Here is a 14,387-nt window from a genome sequence, read left to right as displayed (position 1 = left end):
TTAGATTTTAAATGTTTGATACTAATGCTTTTTGGTGAAATATTCATGAAGACAAATTCCTTCTTCAAAAGCAAACTCTCATACGTATTTAATCTACTTTGACAATGAAGCAAAATCCTTCTGGTGCAATATATATTTGAATAGAGTCATCAATGATCACCTACCTTGTAAAAAGTTGCGTCATTTGACAAATTTCACACTTTTATTTCCTTTTTTCTGTTCTGTAATTCAGACATGAACTCTGCTGGATGGAGTTTTCTACTCAAAATAATCCCAGTCCCAATCAAAATTTTCAAATAGCACTAACTGTCAGGATTGGATTACCTTGTTTTATCAGATTACACAATCCTTTTTTTTTGTTAATTGTTAAATAAGGTGATGTGAAGATATCCTCGGGTCTGATAGCTTTGTTCCTGTTCCTGATTAGGGTAGAACGGGGAGTCCAAACTACAACCTGGGGACCAATTCGTTCTGTGGTCCATTTTTTATTTGGCCTGCGGTGAATTCTATGAATGAAGGGAAATATAACTCACATTAGGACATGATGCTTGTGCTTGGCTCTTTTGTACTTTCTAGTTTCGACAATAGGTAGCGCTGCTGTGCTTATTCTGTAAACAAACATTTTGACAAGGAGAATTTGATGACTTGCTTTATTTATGATTATTCTGACAATGCAAATAAAATAGCAAAATACCATCAAAATAACATCTTGATTCATAACACCATGATGAACAATGACAAAAGGACTGCGGCCACAAATAGCAGCAGGAATGGCACTTATTTGCTCCTCTAGCTGCCCTGTCTCAGGGTCTGATTTACAAAGCATGTCGCTCCAATCATCTCCAAGCACCAACACTCCTATAAAGTTTCATACTGATCAGAGATATCACAGCCAGTGTAGCCGAGGCTAATCCATGTCTCCCCTACATCTGATTAGCTACCCTCAAATTCCCAGCAGTGGTTGGGTATTTGTCTTATCAGCAGCTAAAAGCCATTCAAGCATATTCACTGATTAAGCATTTCTTAACCTACATGGGATTGGCTTTACCAACTTTAATACACTCAAGATGGGTTCACACCCTTACATCTTTTGGTACATGGCCCTCAGTGGAAAAGTTTGGACACCGATGACAACTGGGCCCTATACTTTGAATGGAACTGCATAGTTTGTCCACAGGGGGCGCCAAAATCCACACAAACTAAAAGATCCTGACAGCTGCTTTAAATCAGATATTGAATGTTTATATTATAAATAAAAACTTAAATATGATAGGTTTAGGAAAAACACATGCATATTGAACACAAACATGTAGATTCTACACTTAAAAAAATTCAAACATAATTAACACTGAGTGAACAAATTATAAGGTACTGGGTCCACTTTTGATAAATTGATACCACACATTACTAGTGAGTTTCTTCAAGTACGTAAGATATATGTTTAAGTGAACAAATAAGATTCAAGCTGAGTCAGCATTTTCTGAGGGTTCAGCTTAAAAATAAATGTTTCAACTACTTTATTTGAGCCAACTGGTATATATTTTTCATCAGAAACATTTTTATACCAACTCAGCATTTTTTTGCTATGAGTGTGTTATGTCGACTAAGTGGCAACATGAAGTATTAAGTTTGGCCCTTTGACTCCAAAAAGCTGTGAAGAGCAGTGGAGATGCATTCTCTGGGTTTGGCAGTTGCCAGGAGAACGGTACTTGTCTGACTGCATTGTGCCAAGTGTAAAGTTTGGTGGAGGGGGGATTATGATGTGGGGTTGTTTTTCAGGAGCTGGGCTTGACCCCTTAGTTCCAGTGAAAGGAACTCTGAATGCTTCAGCAAACCAAGAGATTTTGGACAATTCCATGCTCCCAACTTTGTGGGAACAGTTTGGGGATGGGCCCTTCCTGTTCCAACATGACTGTGCACCAGTGCACAAAGCAAGGTCCATAAAGACATGGATGAGAGAGTTTGGTGTGGATCAACTTGACTGGCCTGCACAGAGTCCTGACCTCAACCTGACAGAACACTTTTGGGATGAATTAGAGCAGAGACTGAGAGCCAGGCCTTCTCATCCAACATCAGTGTGTGACCTCACAAATGTGCTTCTGGAAGAATGATCAAAAATTCGCATAAACACACTCTTAAACCTTGTGGAAAGCCTTCCCAAAAGAGTTGAAGCTGTTATAGCTGCAAAGGGTGGACCTACGTCATATTAAACCCTATGGATTAAAAATGAGATGTCACTTAAGTTCATATGCGAGTCAAGGCAGGTGAGCGAATACTTTTGGCAATATAGTGTATTACTTCACTATCTTTTGCTGGACCCTAATATTTGTTTTTACAGTGTTTCTGTGCAGATGGTGCCATTCAGACTTGATTATAGGGGAAAAATGTATGGAACTGTTGAATGGACAACTTCATATTAAAGTGCATGTATTTGAATGCAACATTATTACGGTCTCTGTTGGAGTAATTGGCAGGTGGCTGAATACTTTTGCCCAAATAGTGTGCTAATGCTGAAGGGTTTTACCTCTATGAGATATTTGACCATGTTTTCAAACATCAAACGCTTTATTTAATGCAGTTGTTGGGAGCTTTATGTTTCTGTGAATTTGGCGCCCCCTGTGGACTAAGTAAGTATTGTGAGATCCAATTTAGAGCAGATTTGGTCCTTCAGAATCTGTGTCTTTGCCAGGTTGTGATCCAGTTTTTGCATGAAAGTTAACTAGATTACGTAACCCTCGGTTGGAAAAAGAACGTTATACCAAATTATTATTTATGATTGAGATTTGAATTAATTTCTTTCCATTACTTAAAAAGCTGTCCACTTTTAAACAGCGATTTAAAGGTGAAATTGTATCAGATAACTTTAATCCTGTTGGGCTAGTTTTGAACAACCAGGCCAAGATTGTTCAAGTTCATGAATTAGAGTAAAACAAATCTTTGGGTAAGTGAGCCTGACCTCTGACCTAACAGAGGAAAAGGGGTAAAAAAAAATAAAAAATTATGAAAACTAAAAATAAACAGTTGTGACATTTTAAGTCTTGGATAAATCTCTTTTGTGTTTATAATTATGAGACTGTTTATAGGAGACAAGCTGACAGTCATATTTCAGCACTGGACAGCTCCACGAGACCATGTTTGATGTATAAATACGCTGATACGTCAGCCTGTCGTCACTGTCCACTGTGAATCATGCATCTCCAAATTTGGTGATTTTGAACGTTTTAGATGTCACCTGAATGATGCTTATTTAAATGACACTACCTCTGAGTCTGAACTTTGGCCTTAAAGGATTTAATTATGAGGAAAAAATATCTAAAAATAAATAAAAACAGGCTAAATAAACGAAGTCCGATCTCCAGAGACTCCTCTTTGATGCTGGATTCAGAGAAACTTTGTTAAAGAGAGGCTCTCAGTCATTGTTTTAGTGCTGGACAGCTCTTCTTAACATTTCAGCACTTGGACAGCTCCGTCTTATCCCCACGGGGCTTCAGAGGTCACGTGAGTCTATTAATGGCGTGACGTCAAGTGTTGACATTAATTCAGTTTTTAATTAATGATCGTGTTTGAATTCAAGATCCATTCTTTTTTATGACTTGGCTCTGGGTCTTTCATTGACGCGGAAGGAAGGAAGGAAGGATGCTCTCCAATGGGACAGGGGGGGACGATGACGCAGCCGCCCCCCCCCCTCCACCCCCACCTACGTGACAAGTGAAAAAGGCATGCCTTTCGGATTCATAGATAAAAAAGCCGAGAAGGAGTTAAGTTCACAGGACGCCGGAAAAAAGTTCTCCGCAGACAAATGTTTGATTTGACCGAGAAGACGTAGAAATCCCCGAGAACTGAGCTTGGCGCACGGAGGACTGCACACTCGGAACAAGCAGAAGAAGACTGACAAAGAGCTTCACTGAGGGACCAGAGGAAGAAGAGAGGAAGGTGGAGAGAGAGGGTTGAGATAGAGATCTCACTCTCCCTGTTGAGGTCTTCAGCGGATGACTCGCAACTGGTAAGAGGAGGCACTTTTTTTCTGGGGTTTTACGCAGCGTAAAGGTGGGACGCGTACGGCTTTGGCTGATTTTAACCTTTAAAACACGCACATATGTAACGTAAAAGTAACTACAAATCACATAAAATGAATCAAATCAGCTTTAATTCTATTCTCATGTGCACTCAATGTCTTGTTTTTTTCTTTTTGCAGCAGGACAATGTCTAGTAAAGCGACTTTAACCTTACTCATCTATGGACTCATAATGCATTACAGCATCCACTGCTCACCTGTGGGGCTTAGCTTTCCCAGTGTTAGGTATGTACACTCTCACTTACATTTTCATGACTTTTCAAAGGTTGATTTCATTGTTTTCTGCTGGTAGAAGCTGGCTATATTGCACTGAGTTGCGTGGCGCATGAGCCCCATATCTGCCTCCGAGTTGTGTGTAGTCATATTGGATTACAGGACAACACCAGCTGACAGCAGATCCACAGGGCTGCTCACTCAGAAATAATTGCAGGGGAACATTCAGCATGGGAGAGGCGGTAATGCCATTCAGGCAGTGAGGGAGTGCCAATGTGTCCTGGAGCCATTAACCCATCGATTTAAGTGATTGGATAATTAATGGGAAACATTTGTAAGCAAAAGAAATACTAAGCAGATAAAAATATGGTGTAAAGTCAGCATCCAAAGAGAGAAATACAGCAAATCTGTGCGTAAAACTGTTCAATTCATCGTGCGTAAAATCTCTCATTTTTACGCACCCCTTTCAGCCGTAACTCCTCATCTGCAGAGCTGCAGATGCTAATAAATATGTACATTTGTTCCAGACTGGACAGTGAGGTTTACGACGAGGATGGGAACTCTTTACCATCGCTGGATTACGACAGAGAGCAAATGGAAGTGAGGAGCGCTCCGTCTATGGCCGAGGACGTCTACTCGGTGTATTTCCCACAAGAGAAAAGGTAAAAAAAAATAGTCATCCTCAGCTGCATTTTTAATCCAACTGAATACATCCATGTTTCATCACTGTAGTCCTATATCTCTGTCTCTATGTTGTACTTTTATGTGTGAATCGTATCGTCGACGTATCGTTTCAGTAACTTTTAACAGGATTGGTTTTTATTGTTTTATTATTTCACTAAATTTGTCTGTTTTGACTTTAATCCCAGGGGGACTTAGACCTTAAGTTATCACCTTCTTTAAAGGGAAGGCTTTATTAAGAGTCATGACACAAATATCGAGTAATTTAAACGAAATCTGGCTGAAAAAGACTTTTTCCTCCCTTTGAAATATTCAAATATAATAGCCGGTTTTTGTAACACATTTTGGCCAAATTCATTAGGAAAAATGGCCAAATAACCAAAAATATTTTAAAATTCCTCAGTATCCAATTAAAATGGGAGTATTTGCCCCATTTTGCAGCCTTTATTAACACAATGGATAAATATAATGTAGTGCAGCTATCTGTAAATGTTGCTTTTGCGCTGACTTTACTGTGTGGCTATCTATCATCCCAGAACGGAAAGGCATGCAGACGGCATGTTTAATAAAGCCTACAGGAAAGCGCTGGGTCAGTTATCAGCCAGGAAATATCTCCATTCTCTGATGGCAAAGCGTGTAGGGTAAGAACTTCTTTTGGTTTCTGTCCTTTGTGCGCTTTTCTGGTTTTCTTTTGGCTTATCCTTTAGATGGTCATGCTGTTGTTCGTACTGTGTGCGTCTGTGGTGCCATTGACTCCCAGCATGCGACTAAATCTGCTTTAAAATCGTGGAGGGGAACTGAAACAGACACCTGATTGATTTTGGAGTACGTTTTCTGAGCCCGGTGCTTTGACTTACAGGCGCAGGGGGGAGAATTTAATATTTAAAATCCAATTTTATCTACATTTGAGTTATGTTTGTGGTGCCGTTAGTGGCTCCAGATGGGGAGAAGGTTTGGGGGTGATGGTGCAATTTCTCATCATAATGGGAAAACGTGTCACACCCTTTTCAGGTTGAAATACACACCAAATTGCCTTGAAATTGGCCAAAAGTGGCAAAAGTGGGTATTTAATCATATTTCTGTATACTTAAAATTCTTTAATTTAAAAGAAATTCTCAAGCACAAACTAAAGATGCACTAGGGGTTGCACTGTAATTGGTTGCCTTAAAAATCTTCAAAATAAGGTGTAGATCTTATCTTATTTCTCTCAATTTACATTAAGCTCCATTTCAAGTGTCCAGGCCAATCAGAGCAGCACAAAAAGCCAAAAACTTTTCTGTGCATCCATAAGAATGTACTTCTGTGGCATGTAGCATGTTTAAAGTTGAATATTTACCTAAATTATTTCAAAATAAATGCATAGAATATGTGGGATTGTGCAGGATTTTTCCTGCTGGAATAAAACGACTACAGGCAAAGCTAAAACCTGAAACTTAACACGTTTTAGTGCAAAACTTGAGAATTTTCTTCAAAATAAGGGCATAAATTTGTCTTTAACAAACAGGAAGTTATGTAATTTCTTGTAGGATTCTCCTGTTTTAAATCAGACTTACCAGGCTCGTCCTCTGAAAGACCACAGACACAGATTCTTTTCTGTAAAATCATGAAATGCCCCCACAGACTTTGTCCTGGAATAAAATGGTGAAATCTGGTTCTTTTTTTCTCAAATACATAAAAAGATTGTAGGCCTGGCTCAACAGATTAAGGGTTGTCTAATTTCCCCTATAGATTCTCCTCATATGAACAAAATGTCCATGCTTGTCCCCTCAGCATCACGCTGCTCATAGAGGCTCATGTTATTGTGAGTGCATCCATGTGACGGTGCCTAAACCCTTCCCCTCCTCTCCCACAGCGGGGGGAAATCACTGGACGACAGCTCAGAGCCTCTGTCCAAGCGACACTCAGACGGGATCTTCACGGACAGCTACAGCCGCTACAGGAAGCAAATGGCCGTCAAGAAATACCTGGCAGCCGTCCTGGGGAAAAGGTATAGACAGAGAATTAGAAACAAAGGACGCCGGCAGGCATATTTGTAGCACTCTCCCTCCCCCCTCTCCTCTCTCCTAAAAAACTTACATGTGTGCAGCCCCAGACCAAGTCATTCTGAGATCTGAACAATCAGTGGATCGCTTTTGTGTTCTTAAACATGTATTTATGTATGAAGTAAGCCATTAAAATGAATATTTTGATAATAATATTGTTTTTTATTTTGTACTTAAAGCACTTGAGGACACACATATCTACTTTGTGGACCAATTTTTTGTTCATTTTAAGAAAAAAAAGAAGAATAGCCTCTATTTATGTATCCATTGATTTATTTTTGTTAGATTTATGAGGGGAGACAATTGTTCCCATGCTCCAACAGCCCTGTCTTTTAAACATTCAGTGACCAGATATGATTGTGAGGAGAATAAATAGTTTAAAAGACAATCAATGTATTTGAATGCTGCTTTTTGTAAAGTGACATTAAGAGTTTAGTTGTCTCTATTCACAACAGCCTTGAAGACATAGGTTTTCACCCAATCCTACAAGAGATAGACTTTGATGCCCTCCCGGACGGGGATGAGTTTGAGGCTTTTTTGAGAGAATGCCTGAAACAGTTCTCTCCTGAATTTCCGGTGAGTTAAAGGCTCCTTCCCGAGACCGTATCCTCACAAGAGGGGCGTCTCATGTCCCTCTGTTTTTCTCTTCTCACCTTTAACTCCTGTGATCTTGTTCCAAACACTCAAACCTGACTCTTTTTCCACCTCATCTGTGCTCCTGTTGCTCTACTCTCACAGATTTGTACGTTTAATTCCATTAAGTGGGGAGTTTAAGGCTGATGTATTGCACATTTCATTCTTGACTGATAGAAAAAGGCATAGAGATTGATCAGCATCCTATATATGGATTCTATGGAAGCCCTAAGAGGCCATGCATCCATACTTTTATTTTACTCTTACTTGTGAAAACATGCAAATTTTGATTGTTTCTTAAAGTCTGGACTCATCTATCTCACTCTTACGCTGGTATTGTGTGATAATATAAATGAGTCTTTATCACGGGAAAACCAGCACTGTTATTTTGAGACAAACAAGTTTGTAAGTCAATATTCTGAGAAAACAATCACTCTTTATCATTCACTTTAAAACTGAACAAGTTGAAACAACTCAAAATATTTGCAGTAATTGATTACGTAAAAACGATTTAACTGTGGAAATATTTTTCAAGTATGACTGAAGTTAAAATATAAATGTTCATGACTCTAATCCACTTCAACTTTCTCTTAAGTAACAAAGACTAAAAGGTGCAGTTTAACTTCTACAGAGTTCAGCACATTATCCCTGCCATGTCCTGCCAGGCGGGACCCCTAACTCAGTGGGTAACTTCACGCATGGTGCAAAAGTGTCTAATGCTCTTGCAAGCAAATTTGATTGTTTTCTTAAAGTCTTGACTCACCTATCTTACTATCTCGACATAAAAGTGGTGGTATTGTGTGATAATAGATTCATTTCAATCAGTTCCTCAAAAATGTGAGAAAATGAGTCATCATCATGGAAAAACTAGCACTGTTATTTTGAGACAACTTCATTTATAAGTTGAAATCTTGAGAACACGTGGAAATTGCTCTTTATCATGCACTGTATAACTGAACAAGTAAAAAATTCTTAACTGATTTTAAGTAGTGGAAATACATTTTTTTGTGTATGACTCAATTTAAAATATAAATTTTCATGATTCATAATTTTCCATATGTCTTTACTTGACTTGGAAAGTGCTCCTGGCTATATTAAAGTAATCTCTAACTCAGTGGGTAACTTCACCCATGGTGCCAAAGTGTCTTATGCAAAAGGCATCCTGGCAAATTTGCAGATTAAGGCATGATTGTCAAGTTATTTGGATACAATGACATAAAAATACTAAAAGTGATAAAGAACTGTTTACTTTAGGCTAAAAATGTGTTCAACCAACTAAAAAATATAGATGAAACAGCTGTTTTAGATTTTCTTACCGTGTAGGAGTCAACCTCTATGGATGCATGTCTGCTTAGGGCTTCCGTAGATGATATTAAGCGCTAGAAGATATATTTTTCCTGATCTGGGTTGCACCAGATGAAAGCCCTGCTCTTTCTGAAGCTTCAAAAACACATTTTTTCCATTTTTAATCCCAAATCTGAGCTGAGGACCAGAGTGCTTCTGAGGTTTTTCTTGTCCTTTACTTCTGCAGTGTTTACAAAGTGAGCTATAACACCTTTGACTCATGTAAAGTGCCAATCTTGTGTTTCTATCAGCTGTGTTTGGAAACCTCCTCTGCTGTCCATATAATAAGTATCACTTGGATATAAAGCACCATAAAGCAAATTTTAAAAAAGCATAAAAAAACAAAAATGATACTTGTTACATGGTATCTTCTCCATTGATTCTGGTGACATACGAGACACTTTGAACTCCTGTGTTTTCAACCTTCTGGGTCTATTGTGCTTCCCTCTTTTTCTGTCATGTGAACCGATGTAACAACTACAATAGATTGCATGATTAAAGTTAAATTTGCACTAGCCACCACCGCGTCTGTGCAGACGACCAGATGGTTTTGCTTTCTGCTTTCTGACTACTTGCAAACATACATACCTGCCATCTCTGGATGTTGTTTTGTGTTCTGTTCTCCTCACATTACATTTTGAACACGAGCTGTATGTTGAAATGTGTCCTCTTTTTGAATCTGAATGTACCTTACTGTTGGGAAGAACCCCTCAGTGTTATGCCATGCTTTATCTGTTACTAAAGAATTTATTTTCACTAACTGTTTGAAGAAACAGCTGTGATTGGACTCTTTATTACCTAATTGAAGCATGCCACCATTAAGTGACATGGTTGAGTCAGTTAGAGGGACGTAGAGGGAATAAAAACACCTAAAACAGGAACATGCTGGCTTTGAAATACAAAATAGTAGCAGATTTTGTTGACATTTTCCAAATTTTAACAATTCTCCCTAAATTTTCTCACCAAATTTGAGGACAAGTTGCCAATTTTTGCAGATCAGCACTTCAAAGTTATTCCATTTCTGTTTTACTGTATCAATCTTTCTTTTAATTTTGCATTCTCCTCCAGGCTTTGTGACGCAGGAAGCAGTTTGCGGCTGTGGTGCCTTGCATCGACTTTATAAATCGCCAGATGGCTATTTAGTGGCCCTACAATGCTGCACATCACCAGCTTACATTTCACCCTTTTCTGTTGTTGTTTTTCTTTGTGTTTCAAAGACATTAAATAGGAGCTTTGGTAGCATCCAGCTTAGAGGTCAAGCGCTCTCGCTTGCACTGCTTTCTTTTGCATTTTTGTTTTAGAGCACTAGATGTTTTTGTGAAAATAGACGGAAAGATTTCTCCATGAGTCATCATGTGTATGATAATGAAAGCGCCAATAGCCTTACTAAAATGAAATAATCTCAAAGATATCTATATTTACTGTGTAGAAATTGATATTAGATTACTACTTCAAATGGCGATCTGCAAGGGTCAAGTCAATAAATGTTTAAAAAAAAGTGTTGTAAGATTTGTATGAATAAATTTTTGTAAACAACAAAATACTTCGTCTTATCTTTGAAGGCAATATCACCAGAAATCCTTATGTTCAGACACATTTAAGAGGATAAGAATTAATACAAATTATGAGGTCTAACATGTTAAAAATGACACACAATCAGATGCAGATTCATTTATGCACATTTACTGAAATAAAACCAAATCAAACCAGTTCCTGTCTTTATCTATACGAGTCTTAAGGTGCAAAAATGATGGTCAAAATGGAGACCAAAGAATCCAAATGTGTGCCCCATTTTCATGGTGACTCAGGGACTTTGGCTCAGGATCAGTGACACCAGTTGGCCGGGGTGCCTGCCTCCCCTCGGGACAGCATGAGTAAAGAGACGTGGGAGGGATCACCCGGCCCGCGCCCACACTCTGCCTCGCTGCACTTAACACCTCTCGAGGACTTCAACGGTCTCCACCAAAGGCCGGGAGTACTCTGGTAAAACAGTTGGCCTGGCTCGACAGTGGCACATTCACTTTGTGCCAAAAACGACAATATCAGTGTGAAGAAAGGGAACTGGAGTGGACTGGTTTCAACCTAGCAGGCACAAAATCTACCACTCTGGTATGAAATGACCTGGTGGATGGTACAACTGTATATGACAAAAACAGACCAGCTGCATTTTAATTATGAGGCTTAGGTATCCTTTGCTCTGTGCCATACACAATTAAAGGCCCGTCAATATGTTTTTAATGAGAGTCCAATAAAAGCCACCAATTTCTCCATTAATAGTCTATTAAACATGCCATTGATACTCTTCATTGACTAGACTTTGTAAAATAAAGAAAAGGTCAGCATATTAACCACATACAGACATGTGACTGTGATGACACCACTCTCTACAGTGGACAACAGGAGTGCCATGTCACTGTTGTCAGATACAGCTTATAGTTTCCAGCACAAAAGCCATCCAACACCACCAAAATGCGCAAAAAGCCCAAAATGAAATGAAATACACCACGACAGTGATGGGCATTATAGCTCTTTTTAGTGATCTGGATCATTTGGCTCAGCTCTTTAAGCTCATGAATGGCTCTTCATCTGGTACCACTTTGGCTTCATTACAACAGCTAAACTGATCAAAGCATTTATATTTGTGCTGCTACTTTACTCCAGGTGTGCTTTTAATTAATGGTAAACTTATCTCCCATCTGGGCTGTAAGACACCCCTGGTATAAAATCCTACTTCTTAACTGGCTGACTGGGACCCAAAAAAGGGCTGTGATATCATTTACAATCACAGATGTGTGCCTGGGAAAAATATGTGGTAAAAAGATTATTTACTTTTATTTTGAAGGGTATGTCCCCATCCCTTTGCATTGTCAAGTCTTCCATTCCAAAAAGCACTAAAGCTAAGCTTATAAACAGCTATGCAAGCTGTGTATCTATGCTATCTGCATAGCTAGCTTAGCTTATGCTGCATTTGCTAAAGCTCACATCGCTAAAGCTCACAGAGCTACACAGCAAATGTAGCTAAAGCTAAGCTCTCAAATCAGATATGTTATATGCGTAGCTAAGTTAGCTAACAAGTTAGCTATATTAGATTTAGCTGTTTGCTAAGGCTTACACTACTAACGATAACTCAGCTATAAATAATGTAATTACATAGCCAATGTATCAAATGTAGCTAAAGCAAGGCACACAAAGCAGCTATGTTAGCTACATAGGTATGTGATCTATATAGCCACATTAGCACTAGTTATGTTTGCTAAAGCTGACATTGCTAAGGTTAGCTTAGCTACTTTGGCTAAGCTAACAAAATTATGTAGCTAGTGTAGCTATGTTAGCTATAGCTAAAGCTAATGGTGCTAAAGTGAGCCACCATTTATGTAACTACTTTTATAAAGGATTTCTACATAATTTAATCCCAGATTAGACCCCTGATCTTTTCTTTATTTTATTTATGAAATGTTTCTTTGTCTGGAACGTTTGCAATGTGGTTATTTTATGTATCTAACTGCTGGAAATGTACATTCTGCAGCCAGGACCCTAAGACAACTAAGACACACACACCAGACACACTTAAACTCACAAACATACACTCACAGTCTGCTAGTAGAACTCAGTAACTACCATAAAAGCTGTTTTCTTGATTTAACATAACCATTACACAGATAATCCAGTTTGTTACAATAGAATTAAAAATCTGCTAATCTCATGGAAAGCCAACCAAAATTATGCAGACCCTCCCAAGCCCAGAAATCCACCCAATCTGGCAAAATTGACAAGTGTTGATAATTAGGCTACTTTGTAAAACAAGCTAACAAGCTCTGTTGAGAGAGGAGAGTGAAGAAAATCAATGAAATACGCATGTCCAACCCTCCCGATGCCTCGTTATCTACAGCGTTGGGAAAAATTTTGGCCCCACTCTGGATTTCTTATTTCTTGCCTATAAGTCACATTTATGTTTCAGTTCATCAAGCGAATTTCTAAAGATAATCAGAGTAAAAATACAAAATTCTTAAATAATGATTTCATTTATTGATGCAAAAAAAGCCATCCAATCTTACCTGGCCCTGAGTGTTAAATTTAGAAATCACTTAAACCTGTCTGACAAAGTGAAGTAGGCTACGAGATCTCAAAAAGCAACAAATCATGCCGCTAACAAAGTCATTAACTTGTATCAGACTCAAAGGAGTTACAAAGCCAATTCTTATGATTTGGGACTCCAGGGAACCGTGCTGAGGGCCATTATCCACAAATGGAGAAAACTTGGAACAGAGGTGAACCTGCCCAGGACTGGCTCACCTATTATTTGACTCCAAAAGCGCACTGACGACTCATCCAGGAAGTCACAAAAGAACCACAGACAACATCTATTGACCTGCAGGCCTCTCTCGACTCAACTAAGGTTAGTGTTCATGATTCAACAATAAGAAAGAGACTGGGCAAGAATGGCATCCATTGGAAAGTTCTAAGGCCGACACCACTGCTGACCAAAAAGAACACAAAGGCTCGTCTCAACATTTGAATAAAAACATCTTTATGATCCCAAAAACTTTTGGGAAAATAGTCTGTGGACTGATGAGAGAAAAGTTGAACTTTGTGGAAGCTGTGCATCCTGTTAGATCGGTTGTATAACTCACACAGTCAAACATGGTGCACAGTAAAGTCCAGGTTGATTTTGTTCTATAAGCACAAGTTTAAGAATTATTTATGCATTAAAATGGTCGACTAGTCACCATAATCACCACGTAAAAATTGCATCTAGCTTGTGATCTGACCTATCAGCCCAGTGTTTATCCCTACTGTTAAAGCCCCAGGAGATTCCCACAGTGTAGGTACAGTGGGTGACATTTAGAATACCACCACCCACTCAAGAGACCTCCCTTGTCCCTCACCACATGACACATATTGATACGTGTGTCAATTTAAATTAGAGCTAATGCTATATCACTGGCTATTAATGCAGTGTTTAAGAATAAGAGCAGGTCCTTTTCTGGGTATTGAAGGCTTATCTCTCTGGACCTGCCATCTACACAGCCTGAAACCTCTTTGAAAGGCTTCAATGCAAACATGTTACTGTGAGTAGGTGTAGCATCACTAAGTACGGGATTTAGCAGCCACACAAAACCCACCATGCGCCTGTCTACTTCCCTGTGTACATAATAACCCCCTCTCAGACATGATGGCAGGACTTTGATTTTGTGGCTGTGGCCTCAGCTCTCAGAGGAGTGCACAGAGAAGATGATCAATGGGAGTGATCTGATTCCTCCGGCCCGTGCCAGACCCTTTCTTAACCCTGCTAACCCAATCAGCAAGTGTTGCCGGGCAACCGGTGTCAGGAGGATGCATTGGATGTGGGTGGGGCCTCGGTGGCTCTCTGGTCACCCAAAGATCACGATGGATGTATT

The 14,387-nt window shown here is 39.2% G+C and overlaps 1 protein-coding gene across 3 annotated transcripts; it reads left to right on the top strand.

Moving 5' to 3' along the window:
* Window positions 1-3,763: 3,763 nt before the first annotated feature.
* On the top strand, window positions 3,764-10,452 carry adcyap1a (adenylate cyclase activating polypeptide 1a). 3 transcript variants are annotated; one of them, XM_041813681.1, is made up of 7 exons: window positions 3,764-4,003; window positions 4,196-4,300; window positions 4,816-4,950; window positions 5,506-5,610; window positions 6,822-6,956; window positions 7,467-7,587; window positions 10,057-10,452. In XM_041813681.1, exons 1-7 carry the CDS (start codon window positions 3,990-3,992, stop codon window positions 10,063-10,065), a joined length of 624 nt encoding a protein of 207 aa, XP_041669615.1. In that variant the 5' UTR covers window positions 3,764-3,989; the 3' UTR covers window positions 10,066-10,452. The 3 variants fall into 3 exon arrangements, with proteins under 3 accessions (XP_041669615.1, XP_041669616.1, XP_041669617.1); XM_041813682.1 differs by lacking the exon at window positions 5,506-5,610; XM_041813683.1 differs by lacking the exons at window positions 5,506-5,610; window positions 10,057-10,452 and having other exon boundaries at window positions 6,822-7,607.
* The last annotated feature ends 3,935 nt before the right edge of the window (window positions 10,453-14,387 follow it).

This window comes from Cheilinus undulatus, linkage group 19 (assembly GCF_018320785.1).
Source record: "Cheilinus undulatus linkage group 19, ASM1832078v1, whole genome shotgun sequence".
In the NCBI taxonomy this organism is placed as follows: Eukaryota; Metazoa; Chordata; class Actinopteri; order Labriformes; family Labridae; genus Cheilinus; species Cheilinus undulatus.
The sequence above is the reverse complement of the archived record's forward strand: the minus strand, read 5'-3'. Positions and strand labels throughout refer to the sequence as shown.